This window comes from Lissotriton helveticus, chromosome 3_1 (genome assembly GCF_964261635.1).
Source record: "Lissotriton helveticus chromosome 3_1, aLisHel1.1, whole genome shotgun sequence".
Taxonomy (NCBI): Eukaryota; Metazoa; Chordata; class Amphibia; order Caudata; family Salamandridae; genus Lissotriton; species Lissotriton helveticus.
Window position 1 is genome coordinate 1,816,898,444 of NC_136061.1, and position 25,523 is coordinate 1,816,923,966.

At 45.9% G+C, this 25,523-nt stretch overlaps 1 protein-coding gene across 1 annotated transcript in view; it reads right to left on the reverse strand.

Annotated features, from left to right (window-relative positions):
* The window catches only part of TSPAN32 (tetraspanin 32), a 526,327-nt gene that overhangs the window by 389,267 nt on the left and 111,537 nt on the right, over window positions 1-25,523 (reverse strand). The window contains exon 7 of the mRNA XM_078682734.1: window positions 4,746-4,843. Coding sequence (XP_078538860.1) covers window positions 4,746-4,843 — 98 coding nt within the window. The remainder of the gene's footprint in view (window positions 1-4,745; window positions 4,844-25,523) is intronic.

The window sequence follows — 25,523 nt, forward strand, 5'->3', positions numbered from 1 at the left end:
TACAGGGACTTGGATAGAGTGACGAGGTTCAGCAGACAGCGCAAACCAGACATATGCCTGCGTACTTTCCTCAAGACAATAGGCTTGGTGGATATATGGAGGAAAATTCACCCTACTCTGCACCAGTACTCCTATGCTTCCAACATAATGTGCTCCCTGTGCAGATTGGACTATATGGTTATCCCCAAACACCAGCAAGATATGCATGGCGACACACAATATCTACTGAGAGGCATATCGGACAACAGGTAAACGATCCTCCCAGTCCAGAAAGAAGGGAGGGTGGAGACTTGACCCCTGGGACCTGATGGAAAATGGAGAACTACCTCCAGGAACATGCTCTTATCGGTTAACTCAGATGCCAGCTTATGGGAAGCATACAGAACAGTCATGCGAGGCCACCTGATAGCCCGTAAAGCAGGGAAACGTAAAGAGTGTGAAAAAGACCTGAGGGACTTATAGGACCAACTGACCTGTGAGAAGGCAGGCTACCTAGCCACCTCCATTGTTGAGCAGACTGTGTATCTGGAGGTCCTCCATCACTAAGGAAGTGAAAGCTCTCTCTGAAGCAAGCAGGCTCGTATATATGAAGTGGGAAATAAGGCTGGGAAACTCATGGCAGGGCTAGCTCGAAGGAAGAGCAAAGGTGGGGTCACAGGTTGCGTTGGCTGAATGCGACTCTACTGTCTATGGTGGAGAGCATAGCCCAGGCATTTTCAGTCCACTTGAATATCAATATACAGGCCTTGAAAAATCTACTTGCCTAACTGAGTAAAATGTTATCAGGTCGAGATATTTTTAGCACCTGCGAGTCCCATCTGAGTAAACTTAAGCTGGAAAGGAACAGGTGTTCTGTTCATTCAGAAAGTGAATAAGCAATAGATATGCCATTAAATCTTGTTTCTATCTTTATACATTTGCTTTCTTTTCAAGGAAAGAGGCTCAATGTTAGTTTGTCTTTTAACTAATTGCTGCTTGGAAAATGAGGTGTATTTTTTTCTCTCTAATTACTAGAGTTCGAGTTTTTTGTCAAGTGAGCTGTCTGTAGTTAGCAGTTATTTTTCTCTAACAGATTACATTTAAATAAAATGCCTGTAAATTAATATTACAAATATTTCAAAATAGATCAGGAATTACAAAATAAATTGTTTTTAAAATTAAGAAGTGTGATGCAAACAAAGCGTTAAATAGGAGCAAAACAAACCAGAAAACTTCACTTGTTGTTGTGCAAATGACACATATTTGCAGAAGCCCTATTTCCAAACATTGTTGTTTGTACACTATATAGTTTTATCTGTAAAGCTGTATGTCAATGGGAACATTTGTGGTCATTTCAATGTAAAATCTGCTGATTACAAAAGACCACTTCATGCATAAGTTATGTATTTATTAAAAGTGATAGTTTTTAAACATGATTTGAGAAACATTCCTGCCCCCGTCCCGATGACAATGCTGTTAATGGACTAAGAGGCAAGTCAGGGGCCATGTGTATCCTATATGTGGCTAGATTTGTATTATATATGGAAAAAAGATTAGTCTATAAATCAAAGAAAATGTTTTTTTGTACAGCAGACATGCAGAGCTCGCACATTTGGAGGTGCTCTCATATGTGATAATGAAAAAAATGGCGGCTCAATGATTTAAACTATTTGCCCAAGATCACATAATTTGAAACCCGTTTATGGGTCAAGAGCAATACATATAGGTCGAGTAGATTATTTAAGTTACTAGACCTCTGGGTTAGTAACATTTTAATGATTTTTCAAGGCCTGATCTACCAATTGCAGACGGCACGGGATGACAATGCCCTGGCCAACTTTGTACATTATTTACCAGTTCCCCAACTGGGAGACGAGGCCAGGCATACATTGGAGTCGGAGATCATGGAAATTGAGGTCTCCAAGGCCATAACCCAAATGCACAGATGGAAGGCGCTGGGCCACAAAGGGTTACCGGTTGAATATTATAAATGTGTGAAATTCGAAATCAAGGGGACTCTTAAGGTAGCAATGGTGGTGGCCAAGGAAAGTGGAATTCTGCCCAGAGACTGGAGGCAAGCCACAATAGTGCTCATTCATAAGGAAGGGAAACCAAGGGAGGACTGTGCTTTTTATATGCCGATCTCCTTGCTAAATGGTAAAATCAAGATCGTGGCCAAAGTACTAGCTAACCGGCTGATAGGGGTGGTGGACTCGCTAATTCTGGCCAACCAATCTGGTTTTATGCCCTACAGAGCGACTTGTCACAACCTGAGGAGACTCTTCGGTTGCCTGGCGTGCCCAAAACTGTGTCAAGAAGCCAGCCCTGCTCCTAACTCTAGATGCCGCTATGGCCTTCAATTACCTGGAGTGGGCTTACATTTGGGAGGTCGTGAGCTAAATGGGCTTCAGTCCATCCTTTATGGTAGGATAAGGCTACTATAGAGGGAGCCGTTGGCACGAGTCCGGATCAATGTTGCAACTTCATGTGAATTCTGCCATGGCAGGGGCACCCGGCATGGCTGCCCTCTGTCCCCCTTGCTCTGCAGAAGCAATCAAGCTAAAGATATGCCTTACTAATGGGACGCAAACATATGTAACTGTTTTGTAATGTAGCACTGTTAGATGCTCAGAGGGACATAATCCGCAACTGGGGAACAACAACACCTTTGACAGTTGAGGCCTGGAAATTGAACTTATATTGGTGTATGCAACAAGAAAAATTGGTCTATAAAACTGGTCTATCGGTCATGAGGCGCCCCCAGAAGCATGAGAAGGTTTGGGGCACGTGGAGACACCTCATGAAAGAAGCACTAGAATAAAGTTGGATGGCTGGGTCCGTGATTGGCACAGAGGGGAGCTTTTCCTGTCTGGACTGCCTGGGCTCCAGCCGAGTGGAGGGGATGGGTGGAGAGATACCTCAAGGTGTGCAGGAACTCACTGCTGCGGTTGGCGCCAGGAGTGTTTTTGATGTTTGGAATTGTTTTCATAATGGGGACCTGGGGAAGGGCTGGGGGAGCGGGTTCATGGGAGACTGCGGTCTCGTGTTTAATGTCCATCTGTTGACTTTGAAACTAATAAAAAGATTTTTTTAACTGCCAAGTACCCCATATGTATCACATGCAGTTTGCACCACCTACAGTCCCTGCTACCTCAGTCAAATACCAGGGCCGCCTCCTAACCATTACCCTTCTAGAAATATATTTAGCTATGCAAGGTGACCCAAAGCAATAATAATAGTTTGGTCATGCTGGCATTTTTTTAATGTAATTGTATATTGAATTGTAAAACACTCTGCTCATGTGCTTTTTTAAAAATTAGACTGACAGTCAATCTCCACAAAGGAATGAAGGCCGTCGCCGACTGGATGAAGGACAGTAGACTCAAGCTGAACTCAGACAAGACAGAGGTCCTCATCCTCGGACCCACCCCATCAGCCTGGGACGATTCCTGGTGGCCTACATCGCTAGGCACTGCCCCGGAACCCACTGACCACGCACGCAACCTGGAGGTCATCTTCGACTCCACCCTCTCCATGGCCAAGCAAGTCAACGCCGTCTCCGCGTCATGCTTCAACACCCTCCGAATGCTCCGCAGGATCTTCAAATGGTTCCCCCCCGACACGAGAAAAACCGTCACCCAGGCCCTCATCACCAGCAGACTCGACTACGGGAACGCCCTCTACTCAGGAACAACAACCAAGCTCCTGAGACGACTACAACAAATTCAGAACGCCTCGGCACGACTGATCCTCGATGTCCCTCGACGCAGCCACATCACACCCCATCTGAGAGGCCTACACTGGCTCCCTGTCAACTAGCGGATCACCTTCAAACTCCTCATCCACGCACACAAAGCGCTACACAACACCGGACCTACATACCTCAACGACCGACTCAGCTTCCACACCCCCACCCGCAGCCTCCGCTCTGCCAGCCTCGCCCCAGTTCCTTGTATCCAGAAAACCACCGCCGGCGGCAGATCCTTCTCCTACCTCGCCGCCAAGACCTGGAATGCTCTCCCTACCAGCTTATGACAGACCCAGGACCTGCTGGGCTTCAGAGGACTCCTCAAGACCTGGCTCTTTGATCAGTAGGAGCCCCCCCACCTCCCCCCCAGCGCCTTGAGACCCTCACGGGTATGTAGCGCGCTTTAGAAATGCAGTGATTGATTGATTGATTGACAGTGCTACCATATGGTGGACTGTCATAAATGTGTACAGGTATTAAATAAATGGCAGTCCAGCACTGACAATCACCGTCACAAATTAAGCACTGCATCAATCATTCGATATCTATCTATCTATCTATCTATCTATCTATCTGTCTGTCTGTCTGTCTGTCTGTCTGTCTGCCTGTCTATCTATCTAGTCTCCTAACTGTGTATCTGTCTGTTCATCTAGCCTTCAAACTAGTGGTCTGGCCATCTTTCTACCCTACCTAGTCAGTGGTCGATTAACAGGAATCTCCCAATCTTTTATTCTCTAAAAAGCATTTAATCATCCTAGTTCACTAAGCTTTGATTTAGGCAGTCACTGTTTCCCCTCATCTTTCGCATTCATGTCTCCTCTTAAATCAAGCTTACAACACAACACCTCATCTGTACATCAACAATTTGCTCCTGAGTCAATATTTGCACCAGTGCTTTATCACTCCTATTCTGAAACATATGTATCCATAATGAATAGTCTACCTGTAGCTTTCAATCTAGACATGAGAACAAATACATTTCAGTTATCAGTTACCTACAGAGTCCAAAGATACCTACCGTCATCATTAGGCCCTGGGATTCTTTCACCACTGCAAATGTACTCAGAACTCCAGAGAGCACCAGGACAATGCTGAGGCACATCCCACTGGGGAGCACTGCCAAGAAAAGGACAACAAAGAAATAAGTGAGTGTGCATCAGCATTGATTCCAACCTAGGCCAGGGAGAAGAACCGGAAACATTCAGTAATTAATGATCTCTTCCACAATCTTACTTACCATAAAATACCTCATATGATATTGAACACACAATAAATATGCCACTGTACTGGATTGGAGCTTTGATATTCTCATTCTAACCAAGACCTGTACAAACCTCTCTTCTCAGCTCCGTATAGATATTCTTGGCTCCCACCCAACTACTTTGTCATCAGACAAGCTCACTCCCCCACTGTAGCAATTGCATATTTTATCACCTGTGTTGTGTTTTAAATTTGTGGGTTTCCCTGCCCATGATTGCCTCTATTTAGTGTGTTGAATTGTGGGATTTGCAGTCCAACCTCTGTAGTTTGTCCCTCTCATTCCTTGGTGACAATTCTGTTTTCCCTCCAAATTTCTCCTTTGCTCTATGCTAAGACCTGTATGTTAAAACAGTGCACTCCCAGCCACCATTTTGTGTTCACAAGCCAGTGCAACCAGCCCCCCTGCCTCCCCCCCAGCAACAGGGATTTTTTTCTACATCAGAGGGTGCTTCTGTGAGCTGTTTAAACTGTGTTTTACTAGGGCCTGTGCACTTCGTTTTTTTGGCCAGCAGGGGGAGTAAAGTTTTATTCAAACAGTATTGTTAGCTTTCAAGTTAGTGAGGCCCTTACCTGCTGAAGTCCAAAGTGTGGATTGAGCCTGTCTGTCTCCTAGGAGATTCTGAACAGGAGAAGCAGCTTCCAACTCCCTGGCCAGCAAACCTTGTCTGAGGTCGCTGGGACCTTATATGGTCTGCTAGTGGTTGGTGCATGTCTACACTGATTGGTGGTTGTATCTGGTGTTTCTATTGGATTAGGGTTAATGTCCTCATTGGTTGGGTATTTGAGGGTTCTGATTGGTTTCTGGGTCTGTGATTCAATCATTGTAGGGTTGGGACTAGGGCTAGGGTTAGAATTTCTATTGGAAGTAGGGACTAGGGCTTCCTATGTTATTGGTTGTTGGGAGTAGGGTGGGACTAGGGCTAGGGTTAGACCTTTAATTGGAAGTAACGATTAGGGCTTCTGATGTGATTGGTTGCTGGACTAGGTGTGGGACTTAGAGTAGGGTTAGGTTTTCTATTGGGAGTAGGGACTAGGGCTACCTGTGCCATTGGTTGCATGGACTTGTTTTGGGACTACAGGTAGGGCTAGGGCCTTTATTGGACATAGAGATCAGGGTTTTTGAACTGATTGGGTGCTTGGACTAGGGCTACGATTGGCTGTAAGGTCCTGGTCTCCTATTGGTTCCTGGATTTTAGGACTAGTGTTGTGATTGGATAGTGTTAGGGCTAGGGTTCCCATTGGCTGAAGAGGTCACCTGGTTTCTAGGGCTATAAAAAAGGCGAGGCTTAGGGCGTCTCAGCCCGGGTGTTGAGGCTAAGGGCAGAGAGGACAAGGGCAGTTATTTGTTTGAGCCTGTTAAGGACAGAGAGGACAAGGGCAGTTTCCTGTTTGAGCCTGTTAAGGGCAGAGAGGACAAGGGCAGTTTCCTGTTTGAGCCTGTTCGAGACTAGTTGGGACTAGGGCCAGCAATGCTGCCCTTTTTATCATTTAGCAATACCCAGCCCACACCATTCACATCCACAAACAGAGCAACACACTCACACCAAATGTCCACCACGCACAACACTATGCACAGATTAATGTACCAGCCTGCACTACATACCCAACCAAACCACATCTACACACCCTACTATCCCAACTACCATACATATCCACCATCACCTACAAAGAGTACACACCTCTATCCTATACCACTAACCAATAAACTCATCACTAACACAACACCAATCAACACCATACATTACTACATCCCATTCAGACACACTCTCCCTGCTGTTATTACACCTAACAGACCTTCCATCAGTTGTCCAACAAACACCCTCCTCTACCTTCTACCATAATAACACTAACGCACAACACACACACTGCACACCCCCACACTTTGTAACTCTTGCAACACATATACTTTCAATGTAATTATGGATCTACATATTTATCACTTTCTTCTAATTTAGCATTTCCAATTCCCCACCCTATTTCTCAGCCTATACTTCGCTCAATATATCTTCTAGTCCAACCTTCTGACTCATCTCAAACTTCTTCTACTACTCCTTCCAATGCACTACCCTATCTCTCATCCTATACATCTATCAATATATCCTCTACATCCACTCTCTCATTTATCCCAAACCCCATACCACTACTATGATTGCCAAAATAACACTTTTTAGACTCTCTCCTACTCTACCCCTCCTTGTATCATCTGATACATCTTTTACTATATCGATCCCCTAAAACAAACCTTTCTAAACTCTTTCCTCTGAGTCCTCCCCTCCAAAACTCCTTTTTACTCATCCAAAAGCCTCCTCCTATTGCTAAGACCTAAAAAAAAAAATAATAATCTTTCACTCTGTTATCCCTCCACTATCCTTTTCAATCGAAATTAACAGACTAACATGTTCACTTCTCAAATTCCATATTAAACTATACTAATATACTACCCAAATAACTGAATAACATATCCACTACTCAAATTACTTCATTTTTTTTTACTATACTAATTTTCAACAGTAATCCTTTATAGGTTCCGGAGTGGTGTGCTACTCACCAGAAAAGTTATTCAACACCCATCAGGGGTAACAAGTGCTATTTGAATGTAAATCTTTCTTCCCCTTCTATCGCTCCGCTATCCTTCTCACTCCAAGTAACTGACTAATATCCACCACTGAAATTACTTCATATTTTCACCATATTAATTCACCACTAATCCTTTGTAGGCTTCCTGAATAGCGTGCGTCAACAAGCGCTATATAAATACAAACCTTTGTCCTCCTCTATCCTTCTGCTATCATTCCAAATCCAAATAACTGACTAACCTATCCACCACTTAACATGTACTTGCATGTTTCACTATACTAATTCAACACTAATCCTCTATGGGTCCCGGAGTAGTGTGCTACTCGCCGAAAAAGCGATTTGACGCCTCGTCAGGGGTAGTAAGCGCTATATAAATGCAATTACAATACAATACAATACATAGAATAAACCCTCAACTGGATCACACCTGAATTGGTGTCCGTCCTCTATGTCATTGGCATCCTCTAACATTTCTGTAAATATACCCATGGCAAAAGATTTACTCATTGTTGCCAAACAGGATTGCATCTAAATCTGGCGCTCCATCAAGTTAGACTGGTTGGGCTGTTCCTGATCCCTTGCTTACCCACCATATTACCGCCACTAGGACCTAATCCAAGAGAGAGTATGCAAAGGTTAGTGATTACCAGCCCCTGGATGGAGACAATCGGGTTTCTTTAAACCACTCGCATCTGAAGACACTCATTTTCTCCTTGAAAACTAGTCCCCCTACCAGAGTTGCTGTTGACGACCTCACTCCTCTTTCCATGAGAACCGTAAACAAGACCAAAGCGCCTAATTGGTTCTCGCACACTATCAATCTGAACAGATCCTCTGTTAGAAGGATGTGGAGTTTCACTAAAATTCCCCTTTTGCTCATCCAGTTTACCCTCAAAAGAACAAATTACAAGGCCAGCATTCTCTCAGCAAAAGCAGCATGTTTGATCTCTCAAAAAAACCACAAAAGAGACTATTTAATATTATTGAACCTCGAACCAAGATCTTCTCCACTTCTCATCCTGATGCATCCAGATACAATGGACTGCCCTTCCTCTCTCAGATAGTGCAAACTATTGACTAATCTCTGAGCACACACCTGCCTCTTACTGTCTCCTACAGGGTTCGATCTTAGCACCCATCCTGCTCAGTCTGTATTGTGATCCAGTGGGGGTAATGTCTTAAAGGTTGGGGAATGTTCATGCATTAATATAATGATGACACCCACGTATAGTTGGAAATGGACTCATCTGAATCCACATCATAGATTAAATACTACTGCATATCATACACAAATCAATGGAACAAAGCACCTAAAATGTGTTGTACTACTGAATATCAAGACTAAGAATACTGAAATACAAGAATATTGTGTATAAAATATTGAAGACCAAAATATCGAAAGAATAGTACATACAGAGGAAGACAGATTATTCTTCTTAACTTCACATCACGTACCTTAAATATATATTTATATATCAGCAAGGTACATATATGTGGCGTTAGGTATAGAAATCTATGCTTCCTTAACGTTCGATATTTTGTATAATCGATATTTATATACATTGAAATTCTAGCTTCAATATTCAGGGGGCATACCCCAAAGAATGCAATGCTTTAAAGATGGAATTTCTGCTTTTATCTCATATTCTGATCCTGCAACCAATCTTTTCTGACTTGAAATCTTAAAGACTGCTGACACCACTCCCAAAATGACTACCACCACAACATATTTGGTATTCTTCTTGATGATGCCCTAAACTTCAAGGGGTACATCTAAGGCATGGCTGAGTAGCCCACATTCCATTTTCACATACCAAACAAAGAAACCTAATTTAGAATATATGTCCACAGGATCAGAAAATAGCAGTTGAGGTGATGTGATCTGCTGAGTTGACAATGGCTCTGCTCTGCCTGCCAGCCTCATGAAAAACAGACCCAACTCACATGAAGCTGTTCTTCATGATGTTGCCATGTTTCTTGCCAACATTAAAAATGGGATTACATTGCACCTTCTTGCCTATCTCAAATGGCTGCTGACTGAGGCACACCACTCCATGAGCACTGCACGTCTGAAATGCAGACTTTGAATCTCCCAACTCCTAGATAAGTCTCACACTTCATTGCAAAAGATCTTGCTGCACTTCCGATACAAAGAAGAGCAGCTTTACAGATCCTTGTTTGAATATATATATGCATGTATATATGTGGCATTTCTACTATGTGAACCTAGTTAAAAGGCAGAGGAGAGCTGTACAGGATCAAAGACAAACAAAATCAATGGGTGACAGGAGAGGTAGCTGAGACGTGAACTGTTAATGCATAATGATGTAGTGTTCTTTCAAGAGAGGCATCTTCTACTCTTTCCTAAATTGGAGAATTGTTGGGGTGGTCCTGATGGATAAAGGGATGCTATTAAAGATCCTGTGTGCACAGATGGAATAGTCCTGCTGCAGTGTTTTCTTGTTAACACTTTGTTGTTATGGGTATGCCGAGAACCACCAGCGATGAAGAGCTTAGCTGCAAGAAAGCAGATGTCCTGGGTATGATGGCCTTGTAAAAGATGCAGCGGGTTTTGAAGAAAGTGTGGGCCGGCGAGGGGAGTCAAAGGCAGTAGAATAACACAAAATGATGAAGCCCTCCAGCAGAAATGGAGGATGGATCCTGAGACTCCCATATCTAACAAATATTCATAGGCCTTAGGCTAATTTGGAGCTATCTGACGGGTGAGGAGCACCCTGCTCAGAAGGGGTTAGAGAGGCTTGTGGTATGCCCTTGGCCAATAGATCTCAATCAGAATGGGGTGATCTGATCATATGTTTTCAAGCCCTGGTGGCTGAGAAGTGTTGTAGCATGTGGAATGCTCTTAAGGGGTGCCTGTGTGGAGTCTGGGAGACCATGGATCAGAGCAATACCTCCATCCAAATGCAAGAGTACGAGGGCTTGAACAGCATTTCTGAAGTTACTTTGTGTTTAGAAGAGACAGCTGGTACCAAATTTTCTTTGTTGTTTTGGCAATGCATTCCTTTGTGTTCCTTGAGGGTGAGGCTGGGGTCCTGGGTAAATCCAAGTGACTTGCCATTCAATGAAAGGGGAGGTTTGAAGCCAACAAGGTGCATGTCATTGAGCCAGACTTTCACTGTGTCTTGGTTGTTGTTCTTGGCAAATACCAGGGATTCTGTATTGGTTGAGTTTGGGTTGAATTTCAGGTAGGTGCTGGACATGTGCCAGCAGTGCCTGAGGCATTGGATATATGAAGCAAAATAGACTTTCAAGTAGACTTCTGAATCAGTGGCATTTTGGTATTTTGATCCTATTAGCTGTGAACAGAACACCAAGCGGCTCCATGTAGCGATAGAAGACAGGAGACATTATGGAGCTCTGAGGGGCTCTGAAGGTGGTAGAAATCTTTTGGGACCTGGAGGTGCCGATGTGATCTTGTGTGTGTTAGAAAGGTAGGCCGTGAACCATCAGTGAAGGACATTGCCAGGGAATCTTATTCGAGACTTCAGACTGTGTATAAGGGTGGGCTAGTCACGTGTGTCAAAGGAAGCTGAAAGGTTCAGCTATATATGGGGGCAGGGGTTTTCTTCTGCTATGGTCAGGAGGACATTGTCTGCAATGTGGAAGGTAGTGGTCTCCATGCTGCAGCATGGTCTGAGCCAGACTGGTAGCTGTGCATTAAATGGCTAGCATTAATGTGATCTTTGAGTTGAACACCGAGTACTTTTTCAATGATCTAGCCAATGAATGGTAGGTGTTTATGTTTATGTTTATTGGATTTGTATTGCGCACAAATACCCGAAGGTGTCTCGGCGCATAGGATTATCAAGATGACATACACCATGCTGAAGAAGATCATTGGTCAAAGAGCCAGGTCTTCAATTGTTTCCGGAAAATTAAAAGTGTGGGACTAGTCTTGATGGTGAACGGGAGAGTGTTCCAAAGCCTCGCAGTGGCCACTAGGAAGCGTCTATTTCCCCAGGCGACTGTTCTGGTGTGAGGGACTGGAAGAAGATAAGTCGATGCTGAGCGAAGAGGCCTGATGGGGGTGTAGATCGTAAAAGCCTTTCTGAGAAATCATGGTCCGGAATTGTGGATAGCCTTGTAGGCAATGTAGAGGGCTTTGAATTTTATGCGGCTTCTGACTCGCAGCCAATGGAGTTGACGTATGGCAGCAGAGACAGAATGGTGCTTGGGAATGGAGAGTAGTACTCTGGCCGCCGCATTTTGGACAGACTGCAGTTTGTCTAAAACCTGCTCCTGAGCATTCAGCAAGAGGGCATTGCAGTAATCCAATTTGGGAAATATTAAGGTAGTTATGTGAGTTTTTCCTGCCGCAGTAGGTAGGTAAGGGAGTAGTTTTTTGATTTTTCTAAGAATAAAGAAGAAGGAAGAAATCACTGTGTTGACATGATGGTGGAATGTTAGTTTGGTGTCAAACATGACCCCAAGGTTCCTGACTGTGGCAACCGGTTCTGGCGGGGGGCCCATTTCAATTGGCCACCAGTTGTCCGGCCATCCCGGGGAGAGGTTGCCAAAAATCATTACCTCAGTCTTGTCTGAGTTTAATTTTAAGTAGTTCATCGACATCCAGGAGCCTATGGCTAGCTTACCCTCCTGGAATCTCAACGCAACCGCCACACCATCCTTGTGCACAGCCAACACCAGTTGGGTGTCGTCTGCGTAGGTGGTTAAACTCAGTCCATGTGATTTTATGACCCTTGCCAGTCCGACACATAGATATTAAATAGTGTCGGACTTAGCGATGATCCCTGGGGCACTCCGCACGGCAAGGTGGAAGTGGTCGAGTAGAATGTGCCCAATTTCATAGATTGGGTGCGGTTAGCCAGGAAAGAGGCTACAAGATCTCTGGCTAGGTGGTTGACCCCCAATGTTGAGACACGGTCGATCAAGATGGAATGATCGACCGCGTCTAAGGCGGCGGAAAGATCTAACAATATGAGGGCCGCCGCCCCGCCATGATCTAAGATTGTCCTGAACTCGTCAGCCCCCTTTAACGGTGCGGTTTCTGTCCCGTGGCCTTGCCTAAACCCAAACTGTGTATCGTCCAGCAGGTGGTGTTGATTGATATAATCCGAAAGCTGGTGGTTCATGAGGGATTCGAGTATATTTGCTGGGAAAGGGAGGCAGGCTATGGGTCTGTAGCTGGCTAGTGCTGAGGGGGTCTAAGGATGTTTTTTTTGGCAGAGGCTTAATTACTGCTTTTTTTCCATATCTCCGGATAGTCACCAGAGAGGAACATGGAATTGCAGATGTCCATAAGTGGAGGGGTAATGGTTTCAGAGAGCAGATTGAATACCGGAGGTGGACAGGGGTCTAAAGGGGAGCCTGAGCTGATGGTGGCTACGTATTTACTAATTGTGTCAGCCAAGACGGGGTGAAAGAGTGAAAAGGTCGGGCCAGCCGATGTAGGCACAGGTCGAGGGACCGAGCCTTGAGAGTGGGTGAATGAGGAGAATGCTAAGTATATATTGGTGACCTTGGTAGCAAGGTATTCGGCTAAGGAATTACATAGGTCTTGGGATGGCTCAATAGCAGGAACTGATGGGGGAATAGATAGGGTGTTGACTATTTGAAACAGTTTTTTGGACAAGTTTTGTGCGGACTCGATTTGAGATAGAAAAAAGGCTCTCTTATTAGAGATTATGGAACGTTTATATATGGCTAAGGCGTCTTTATAGCATTGTTTGTCCTGAGGACTATAATGTTTACGCCAGTGTCTCTCGAGGTTCCTGCAGTGCTGCCTCTGCAGTCTAAGGTCCTCCGAAAACCATCGCGCGGACGGAGTGGATCGATTTGGAAAAATTAATTTGGTAGGGACTGCCAAGCTAAGGGCATCCAGGAGCCAGTCCTTGTACCTATTGGAGGCCTGAGTGGGATTTGAGGTGGTAAGGATCTGAGTAAGAAGAGGGAGATCTAGATTTTTCCAATCTTGGATACTTTGCGCAATTTGCGCTTTAGACTGTGATGGGTTGGGGTTATGAGCTTTTATGCTGAAGATAACTACTTCATGGTCTGACCAGGTATGGGGAAGCACCTTAAGCAAGGATATAACCGGGCTATTAGTGAACAACCCATCGAGAGTGTGACCAGCTTGATGAGTCGGGACTGAAACTAACTGATATAATCCTACCGCTGCCAGGTCGGTGGTGAGTTGGACTGTATCTTTGTCCGTAGGGGATTCTAGGTAGAAATTGAAATCTCCTAGAATTGTGTAGTCCGATGGTCCTGTCAGAGGTTCTATCATCTCATCGAGGGTTGAAAGAAAACGTTTACGTGAACCTGGGGGTCGATAAAGGAGAGTACCTTTGAATACTTGGTTGTTATTCAGTGAGATAGAAAACTTAAGTGCCTCACAGTCCAAACTGGGAATAGGTTCGGTTTTTATAGGATATATAACTTTATGAATGATGGCGAGTCCACCGCCCTTGCCTGAGGGCCTATCTAGTCTGGACGCACAGAAACCCTCAGGGATGGCTGAGCAGAAGTCTGGTCCTCAAGCCGCATCCCCCCAGGTTTCCGTAATAAACAGAATGTCCAGCTCTTGGCTCGTGATCAGCTCCAGAATTTCTAGGTTGTACTTGGGTAGGGAGCGTGCGTTTATGAGGGCGGCACGATAAGGGGACCGTAGTTTAAGAGGGGGAGGCTGAATAAGGGGGCGAGGAGCAGGGATTATGAAAGGGCATGTGGAACAAGGTGTGGGTGAAGATGTACGAACAGACACAAGGGACAGAGGAGAACAATGAGGTGAGAGAGCGCTTACTTTTATCTCCTTTACCTGTTCAGAGGTGTAACAGATTCGAGGGACCTGACGCGAGGAGATGTTTCGCACAGGGGGAGAGGCCCTGGGCCCGGTCCCAGGTGAGTGATGTGCCGATAGATGGAGAGGTCAACAGGGTCTAGTGTAGGTATCTTTAGGAGTGGAAGGATCCGGCCTGTCTTGAGAGCTTCTGAGAATACGTCTTGCGTGAGGGAGGCATTGCCTATGGCGAATAGCGGTGACAGAGCATCCACAGAGAGAGCTTTGCCAAGGGGTGGGGTTAAAATTTACATTTTCTGCCCCCCCCTGGGGTCATTTAGGTCTATTTTTTCAGCTTTTGTGCCCCCTGGAGGGGCATAAATACGCCACTAGACACCAGGGATTTTTTTGATTGTAATGGCGGCAACCCCTTGGACAAGGTTTGCTTCCTAGAGGCAACTTGTTTTAGGAATGTTTTTCTGCTCCACCCCCACCCCCCTGGGGCAGAATTGGCCCTTTTCTTTTCTGTTTTTTGGCCCTCTAGGGCCTAGGGATTGTGTTTTGTAGTATGTGGAAGTGAGCCCTTGGGGAAGGCTTACTTCCAAAGGTGGTTATATTTTTGGATGTTTTTTACTGGCTGCCTCCCTTGGTGCCAGTCGGTCTTTTTTAGTCCTTACTGCCCCCGTGTGAGGGGGGTACAGTTAGGACCAAAAGACCGACTGGCACCAAAGGTAGTAGGCAGAAAAGAACATCCACAAATGTAACCAGTGTCTTGATGGAAAACCTCACCTAAACCCCATTGGTCTAAGCCCTATTTGATGGCCCATCTGGGCGAATGTAAATTTGGGGGGCAAATTTGTGTGTTGTTTTTTTAACTGTTATATTGTTTGCGAAATGTTGTAGTATTTTTTTTTTCTTCTCTATTTTATTCTTGTTCCAGGCTTTTGCTGTTTGGATTGTTGTAGGTTGCGGTTCTGTTACTGCTGGTTTTGCAGCTTGTGTAGTTGCATGTGCTTGGTAAGTGAATGTTTTTTGTACTACTTTCCCTAGATGAATGTGTTTTTGTAAAAGGTGTACTTATAGCAGGTTGTGTGGCTCTGTGTTTTTTGTTTGTTAATTTTATTTAGCATTAGTGCTTGATGTGTACTTTGTTGTCTAATCTGTACTTTTTTTTCTTTCTAGTGGGATATCATTTCTTTTTGCTGTGTCTCAGCAGAGTAGGTGCTGGTGAGTGTAGCTATATTTGGTAAGAGTTAAATTGTTTTGGATTGTATAGATCTTTGTGTGAAAGCCTTACATTGTTTACTTCTTACTTTGCACAGTGTAGGTTGTTGTTCACTTGTGTGTGCAGTCTTCTTGCTTTGTAAGGATAATGGCTAGTTGCAGGATTACTGCTCAGCAGGTTCTTGGTTTGGTTTTTGAGTCTTCCTCTGACCATGGTTCAGAGACTGACTCCGATTCGGACCCAGAGGTAGGTGCAGAAGATTCAGGCAGTGAGTTTTCTCTTCGCATGGAATCATCGGATGATGAATATTCTTTTAGTGCTGATGAAGTGCCTATGGTAGAGTAGGACATTGATGTGCCGGTAGTGGGCCAAGAGGCATCTGGGCTGCTGCCTAGGGCCCAAGGTTTCCCTTTTTTTACGTCGGCAAGAGGCATGTGGGCTGCAGGCTGCGCCCAAAAGGCTTCACATTGCTGTGGTGCGTCAAGAGGCATCTGGTGCTGTTCGTCTTCCTGTCGGTGTAGTGCAGCAAGAGGCATCTGGGGCTGTTAGGCTTCCCATTGGTGTAGAGCGGCAAGAGGCATCTGGGGCTGCTAGGTTTCCCGGTGGTGTAGTGCAGCAAGAAGCATCTCAGGCTGCTAGGCTTCCCGTTGGTGTAGTGCAGTAAGAGCCCTCTGGGGATGCTAGGTTTTCTGTTGGTATTGTGCAGCCAGAAGTATCTGTGGCTGTTAGGCTTCCCGTTGGTGTACTGCAGCAAGAGGCTTCTGGGCTGCAGGCTGGGGTGGCTGCTCCTCCCGTTGATAGGGATGGCCTCTGGGTTCCCCCTGGCATGGTGCAGCCGGCATTGCCAGATTTCACTGGTGTTCCTGGGAGTAGAGTGAATACTGAGATTTTTCTGCCAATACATTTTTTTCAGTTGTTTTTTGACGATGTGTTTTTGGAAGAGATTGTTGAGCAAACTAATTTGTATGCAGAACAGTATTTGAGGGACAACAGTGCCAGCCTTAAGCCCCATTCTAGAGATACCCGGTGTACTCCCACAAATGTTGAAGAGATGAAGAAGTTTTTGGGATTAACTTTTTTGATGGGCTTGCTAAGGAAGCCATCAATGTCTTCATATTGGTCCACTAGTCCCTTGATGGCAACAGCTATATTTCCAGCAGTCATGAGTCGTGATCGGTATATGCTTCTTCTTCGGATGATGCATTTCGTTGATAATGGTTTAGCGTTGCCACGCGATCACCCTGGTTGTGACCGTCTTTTTAAGATTCGGCCTGTCCTTGATCACTTTGTTGATCGTTTTTCTGAGATCTTTGCTCCTGGTAAAGAAATAGAAGTGGACGAGTCTTTGCTATTGTTCAAGGGCCGCTTGGTTTTTAGGCAATACATTCCTAGTAAGAGGGCACGCTATGGAATCAAACTGTATATGCTGTGTGACAGTGGGACTGGATATGTCTATAATTTCAGGGTGTACACTGGTAAGGAGTCCAGCATTAACCCTCCTGGTTGTCCTTCCACTTTTGGAGTGACTGAGAAAATTGTGTGGGAACTAGGTAGAGGATTATTTAACAAAGGCCACCATTTATATGTAGATAACTTCTACACTGGTGTGCGGTTGTTCAAGGAATTGGCCAAAGTGGGCACTGTTGCTTGTGGCACAATGCGCTGTAACCGTAAAGGTTTCCCAAAGGAACTTGTTTGCAAAAGGCTTGTGCGGGGACAGTCTAGTGCATTGCGATGTGGGGAGCTTCTAGCTGTGAAGTTTTCAGACAGTAGAGATGTGTACATGCTGACTACTATCCATGATGAAAGTACTGTACCTGTGCCTGTTTGGGGTCAGGGTGCTGAAGTGCGCAAACCTGTGTGCATTGTAGATTACAATAAGTACATGGGTGGTGTTGACAGAGTAGATCAGAGGTTGGAACCTTATGCTGCTCTTCGAAAGGCTTACATTTGGTACAAGAAGTTGGCTATCCATCTTTTCCACTTGGCATCCTTTAATCTTTCGTTGTGTTCCAGAAGTCTTGTCCTGAGTCGAAGATGCTTTTTGTTAAGTTTCAGGAGTCTATAATAGGCAGCCTTGTACTAGTGGAACAGGCAAGTGTTCCTAGATTTGGAGTGGTGGAGGATGTGGCTAGATTGAAAGATCGCCACTTTCCTGAATACATTCCTCCCACATCCGCAAGAGACTTTCCGACTAGAAGATGTAGAGTCTGTTGGCGAAGAGGCGTGCGAAGGAGTTTCGTATCTACTGCCCTAACTGTCCTTCTAAGCCTGGATTGTGTGTGTCAGCTTGTTTTAAATCGTACCACATGCAAAAGAAGTTTTGGGAGTTTTAATGAGCTGTAAAGTGAACTGCCTGGTCTGTATTCTGTAATTTTTTTTAGTTTGTTTCAAGGATTGGCATAGTGCAATGTGTTTAGTTTTAGAATTTGTGTTAGCAGATTTGTAGGTATTTCCAATTGGTTAGTGTTATTTTGAAAAAAAGAATTCTAAATGTGATTGTGGTGTGTGCAGGCTGGTGCTTGGATGGCGGTGTGCGTGGACTGGCGCTTGGCTGGTGGTGTGCGTGGACTGGTGCCTGGCTGGCAGAGTGCATGGATTGGTGTTTTGCGGGTGGTGTGTGTGGATTTTTGTTTGGCTGGCGGAGTGCATGGTTAGGTGCTTGGCTGGCGGTGTGAGTGGAAGGTGCTTGGCTGGTGGAGTGCAAGGATTGGTTCTTGGCTGGTGGTGTGCGTGCACTGGTGGTTGGCTGGCAGGCTGCGTGGACTGGCGCTTGGCTGGTTGTGTGCGTGGACTGGTGCTTGGCTGATGGTGTGTGTGGACTGGCACTTGACTGGTGGTGTGTGTAGACTGGTGCTTGGCTGGCAGAGTGCAAGGATTGGTGTGTGGTTGGCAGTGTGTGTGAATTGGTGCTTGGCTGGCGGTATGTGTGGACTGGTGCTTGGCTGGTGGTGTGCGTGGACTGGCACTTGACTGGTGGTGTGTGTAGACTGGTGCGAAATTGCGGTGCAAACACGTTGCATTTTGCGTTGTTTCCTGTCGCAGGCACTAGGCAGACCCAGGCAAGTGAGGTACCATTTTTTTCGGGAGACCTGGGGAAACACGGGGTCGGTGGAAATTTGTTGATCCACGCAGATTCCAGAACTTTCCACCACAGACATGTGAGGAAAATGCGTTTTTTGGGGACAATTTTTTAGCTTTGCAAGGGATTCTGGGTAAAAGAACCTGGTGGGAGGCAGTTGAGTCACCCCATCCTGAATTCCCCTGAGTGTCTAGTTATCAAAAATGTATAGGTTTGCTAGGTTCCCCTAGGTGCCGGCAGAGCTAGGGTTCAAAAACGAAAGGTAGGCACTTTGCCAAAAAAGGGCCCGTTTTGACTGCGAAATTCGGGTGCGACCACGTTGAGTTTTGCGCTGTTTCCTGTCGCAGGCACTAGGCAGACTCAGGCAAGTGAGGTACCATTTTTTTCGGGAGGTATGGGGGAACACGGGGTGGGTGGAAATTTGTTGATCCACGCAGATTCTAGAACTTTCCACCACAGAAATGTGAGGAAAATGCGTTTTTTTGACAATTTTTTAGTTTTGCAAGGGATACTGGGTAACAGAACCTGGAAGGAGACAGTCGAGTCACCCCATCCTGAATTCCTCTGTGTGTCTAGTTTTCAAAAATGTGTAGGTTTGCTAGGTTTCCCTAGGTGCCGGCAGAGCTAGGGTTCAAAAACGAAAGGTAGGCTCTTTGGCGAAAAAAGGGCAAGTTTTCACTGCGAAATTGAGGTGCGACCACGTTGCGTTTTGCGCTATTTCCTGTCGCAGGCACAAGGCAGACCCAGGCAAGTGAGGTACCATTTTTTTCGGGAGACATGGGGAAACGCTGCGTGGGTTGAAATTTGTTGATCCACACAGATTCCAGAACTTTCCACCACGGAAATGTGAGGAAAATGCGTTTTTTTGTCAATTTGTTAGGTTTGCAAGGGATTCTGGGTAACAGAACCTGGTGGGAGGCAGTTGAGTCACCCCATCCTGAATTCCCCTGGGTGTCTAGTTTTCAAAAATGTATAGATTTGCTAGGTTTCCCTAGGTGCCGGCGGAGCTAGGGTTCAAAAAGGAAAGGTAGGCACTTTGCCAAAAAAGGGCCCGTTTTCACTTCGAAATTGCGGTGCGAACACGTTGCGTTTTGCACTGTTTCCTGTCGCAGGCACTAGGCAGACCCAGGCAAGTGAGGTACCATTTTTCTCGGGAGACCTGGGGGAACGCTGGGTGTGTGGAAATTTGTTGATCCACACAGATTCCAGAACTTTCCACCACAGAAAAGTGAGGAAAATGCGTTTTATTTGACAATTTGTTAGCTTTGCAAGGGATTCTGGGTAACAGAACCTGGTGGGAGGCAGTTGAGTCACCCCATCCTGAATTCCCCTGGGTGTCTAGTTTTCGAAAATGTATAGGTTTGCTAGGTTTTCCTAGGTGCCGGCAGAGCTAGGGTTCAAAAACGAAAGGTAGGCACTTTGCCAAAAAAAGAGCCTGTTTTGACTGCGAAATTGAGGTGCGACCACGTTGAGTTTTGCGCTGTTTCCTGTCGCAGGCACTAGGCAGACCCAGGCAAGTGAGATACCATTTTTCTCTGGAGACCTGGGGGAACGCTGGGTGGGTGGAAATTTGTTGATCCACACAGTTTTTAAAAATGTATAGGTTTGCTAGGTTTCCCTAGGTGCCGGCAGAGCTAGGGTGCAAAAACTACAGCTAGGCACTTTGCCATAAAAGGGTCAATTTTTAACTGCAAAATTGAGGTGTGACCACGTTGCATTTTGCGCCGTTTCCTGTCGCAGGCCCAAGGCCGACCCACACAAGTGAGGTACCGTTTTTATCGGGAGACGTAGGGTAATTCAGATTTGTAAATCAACTGTTATTACCTATTGAGTTTTATTGCATTTCTCCCTTCCCAATGAAAGACTTTGTGTAAAAAAAAATCTCTTTGAAAAATGACCAATAATTCTCATGCTAGTATGAGTATTCCCAATTTTGAAAATGTACAAATATATACTGTTTCTAAACTCTATAATTTGTACCCAATTCAGAAATACATAGGTGTCTTTCATACCGATTTTTCCATGTATACATTATACCTGATAATGTCACGTTTTGATAGCAGCATTCCCAGCCCTACCAGAGTTCTGTCGCTCCTTGTGCCGCCCAGGTTGTCCAGGAGAACAAGCAGGGCAATTTTGGGGGAGGCCTTAATTGTCAGGCCCAGCACCTCTGAGAGTGTCCTGAATACGTCAAAAGCAAAAATAAAAAATTATGGTCAGAATGCTGAACAAATCAAAACATTCACCCCCAGTCACAGATCTTGCTTTAATCCATTGTTTGTTTACCACCCAGTTTGGACACAGCCATATTCAAATTAGTCTTGACCCTGCTCCATTCGAACTGCCAAGCCAGAAACAAGCATCCTAGGACCAGTTTCATTTTGTTCATAGAGGACCTGGCCTGGCAGTTTGGGCTGGACTGTTTCCATGGGGATCAGGGTCAAGACTGATTTGCATATGGCTGGGTCCAAACTGGGATGGCGTGGTGAGCAAAAAAAGATGGAGTACACCCAGATCTAAGACTGGGGGTGAATGTTTGATTTGTTCAGCATTCCGTCCATCATTTGTTCTTTTTGCTGAATACGTTGAAACAGTATTGTTGGATGACCCAGCAGCCTTTCACCATGTGGAAAAAGTCACCAATGTTGTCCCAGCAAATGGGGCAGTTGGGCTTTCGGATTCTCTGAGCCTTCCACAGTTGTTGTGGTGTAAAGTATGTGCAATGTAAGTAACTAAGTTGGATGAGGCATGGGTGGGTCGACATGGTCACAGTGTGGGGTGTCATGCATGCCTCTGGCCAAACTACCTCCTCCAGGAGACTCAACCACTCCTTCCACAATGCTTTCAAGCTCAATAACATGCAAAGGGACTGATTAATTAAGGCCCTGTATATCTGCCAGATACCACAATTGACCAGTGGACCCATTAGTAGTCGAGCCTCAAGTGGACTTTTGTGTTGCAAGTGTAGTAGCCTACCAGGGCATGTCTATGTTGGAGGTAGTGATTAAATTATAATTTTGTGGGGAGAATTCCACTAGGAGGGTAGAGAAGGAATTCATGTGGTTGCCCTCCCAGAAGTGACCCAGCCTCGACAACCCTATCCGGTACTATCCCCAGGAACCCTTGAGGTGTGCCACTTGTTCCAGCCACCTTCCAGTCCAAAGGGGGGTCCCCAATGTCACCCGGTGGTCCTACCTTGTCCACCACAATGCTGACCTCCATGTTTGGAAGACTATCCTGGTGATCTCCAGGAGCACCTGATGGTTGGGTGTCCTGTGTAGTATGCCTACAATATTATCCAAGCCTATTAGGAAGACCTCTACCCAAAAAGCGGGGTCCTCCCAGCCACTGTCCAACCACTCATTCACCACCAGTGTATTTGCAGCCCAACAGTAGAGGCAGATATCCGCCAATGGCCAGGCATTCCTCAAATGTGCATCTGAAGCATTTATCAAAGGAAATTCTGTGAGGTTTGTTAGCCCATAATAATTTCCTTATTTTGAAGCAATGTTTGCGAACCAGTGGTTTAGAATAGAGAAGGGGATGTTTTGAAGGCTATACAGCAACAGTGCAAAAATCATCATCTTATATAGGACCACCCTGCCCAAATATTTAAGAGGCAATTTGGTTCAGCTGTCCATGGTGCCCTGAATTATGCAGGTCAATGTGAGAAGATTAAGGCTCCAAGCTAGTTCTGCTTCCCAAGTCATATGGATACCCAGATATGGAAAGCTCAAATGCCTGATGGGCAGAGCGGGGTGCCAAGTTTCATTGCCCCAGTTGCATATTAACCGCATGCGTGCGGGCGGAATTCCGCCCGTACGCTGGGTTTCTCGTAATCGCACTTTACGTGACGAGCTGGGCTCGTCATGAGCGTGCGAGGAGGCTACGCCATGACGAGCCCAGCTCGTCATGAGCGTCGAAGGGGTTAAGGGAACCAAGAGAGATTTGGGCCAATTTCCTGTCAGACTGGAGGCTGATACAAAAGCTTCTGATATATGAATAAGGCAAGGACCTGTTGTGGCCGGTTTGGCCATAAAAAGGAGAATGTCATCAGCGTAGAGGGTAATCTTATCCTCCAATGCCATTGCCTAATTGAAGCCCGACACCTGGGTGTCATAGCACACCCATGTTGCCAGCGGTTTCATCACCAGGGTGAAGAGCAGGGTAGACAGGGGGCATCCCTGTCTGGTACCCCGCTGGATAAAAAACCTGGGGATGTTGCCCCATTCACTCATAATTTGGCCTGTGGCTCGCCATGCGCATTTAGGATTGAAAACAGGTGCCGGTAAACAGTTTATTTAGCACTTCTAGTAATAAAGCCTAGACCAATGAGTCAAGGGCCTTCTCAAAGTCTATAAGCATAAGTGCTGTGAAGCACTGCAGTGTTCGAAAGCGGGCAAGAGCCATGTAGATTCTTAGTATACAATGTCTGGTGGACCAGGCAGTTCAACACCTGGGTGAGGCGTCTCACCAAGATCTTGGCAAACAGTTTGACCTCTGTGTTTATGAGGGAGATAGGCTGGTAGGAAGCACAGCAATCTAGTGGCTTATTTGTTTTCTGGAGCACTACTATGTTAGTCAAGTCTACTTCTGCAAGAGGGTGGCCCTGAGTAATGGCTTCAAGTTATACATTTAGAATGGGAGGCAAGATGGTTTTCCGCAGCCTAAGGTAGTATTCCATCAGTAAACTATCTGGGCCAGGGTCCTGCCCGGATTGAAATCCGAGAGGGCCTCACTGATCTCCTTGCTGGCCAATTGCTGGTCCTGATCCTACCGTTCCATGGGAGTCAGAAATTAATCTTGTGGGGCGATTACCACCTGTACCACGTCTACCTGTATCCCTCTTTTAGCTCAACTTTTGGTCTCTATAATATCAATGGCAACTAATTTTCCTATTATTGTTTAACACCTTGCCTTACGAACGGCTTCACTCTTTGCTAATCTTCTAGGTGGACAAGAATTATGTTTCATCAACCATCCTGCATTTTCAGTGCCTTGTAACCCTGTTGTAATGATGATCTTTTATGATTGTTGTGAGAAGTTGGCCTGATGTATGATGTTCACTATTCTAGTGAGCACCTTGTATCAGTCCCAACAACCCTTATGGTGGTGGTTGTAAGTCAACCTTATAGACAAGCTATCCTAGGGGTAGCATGGACCTAAGCAGTCTTAGGCTTAAATCACGAGGGCATGTGAAGCCAGCTGTTTTACCATATGCAATCCTGTAATATCAAATGAAAGGACAGCACACAAGTTATATATAATAAAAAATATATGTATTTATTACTAGAATAATCCTCTGTACTCTTTATGAGTGCAGAGGCACAAGCGTTTAAACAAAAGCACAGTTAAACATACAAAAGTTGCACAATTATGGATAGGCCCGGTGGCCACTCAAACCATATATTAAATAAGTGGTATAAGAACCACTTTATGAACAGTGGTAAAGCGTAGGGCCTTGGGAATCGCTGGGACTACACTGGACTAACTGTAGTTAGGACGGGAGTAGCCCGCGGGATTCGGGTGCAGCGCTAAAAGCACACGTATGCAACAATGCAAAGTCAATGGTGCGTAAAAGTTACAAAGTTACTGTTTTAGAAGTCTTCCGACTGGACTAGAACTTAGCCACTTAAAACTAGGACACTAGAGGTGTAAACCACTACAGGAGCACCGGCGTTCAATCGTTACCTCACCCACAGGAAGCGGGTGCATAGGTGCCAAAGTGTGTCGGGCTTCGTCGTGGAGATCTATGGAGCCTGGAGATGAAGATGCTGCAGGCGGCCAGGAGAGAAGAGTCCGGTTGGATCCAAGGGTAGATCGAAGATGTAGAGTACCTGAAAGCAGAAGGGACAGAGTCTGGGTCACTAGCCAGTGACCAGGATGGAAACAGGAAGGAACCAGGCGATGTCGGGCGCAATCAGGTGGTTGTTGAGAAGCTTGTCTCCGCTGCCACGTGGACTCTGGGGCATCGAGGATGACCAGGAGTGGATCACGAGCTGTCCCACAAAGGCTCTCGCTGTCGGCAGTGTCGGCTTCCGGATCGGAGTTAAGAGGCCTTGGCAAATGCAACCCATGCAGGATTTGAAGATTGCTTCTTACTCTGACCAGCAAGGTCAGAGAGGTTGCTCCTTTTCAGGGGAGCGAGGGCCAGTCAGGAGCAATCAGAATAGCAGAGTAGTTTCAAGGATTTGTCGTCGTAGTGACCACTAGCCAATGGGCAAGTGACCGGACAGACGCATCGAGCAGGAAAATGCAAAAGGGCCCCACGCAGCACTCAGTGAGTGTGGAGGGGTGATCTTCGGTGCACGAGCTGCTTGGGGCTGGGGTTTCTCAAACCCCAATGCACAGCTTCGAGGGTGCCTCGGGAGCTGCACGGTCAGCACTTTGCAGTCTTTTCAAGATGGCCGGTCCCATGTCTCACGTCGCCTCCACGGGTCTCAGCTTTGCTGTGGCTGTGGATCGGGCTGTTGGATGTTTGGGAATCTGGTTCTTGTTGATCTCTGTCACTCGAGCTCCGGATGGAGCTGCAACAAAGCAAACCGTTGGGCGCTGGATGGTGCCTGTTTGCACTGAGTGGTCACTCCTTGACCACACGGGAGATTCTTCAGTCTTCCACGTCGAGTGGGATGTCGAAGGGTCCAGAGTTTCATTTCAAAGTTTCAGTCAGGATTATCCGAAGTCTATGTGCACAGCTTCTACCTTTATTCCAATTAAGGGGCAGGATTTCCTGCTAGGTCCCTCCTATGGGTGGGACCCAGGAAGGGGGTGGTTACACCCCTTTCCCTTTGTCCAGTTTTGCGCCAGAGCTGGGGCTGGAGTGCCCCAGCACCGGTTTGAACTGGGCTATGCATGGGACACCTTGTGTGCCCCAGGCAGTGTCTAGTTTCAC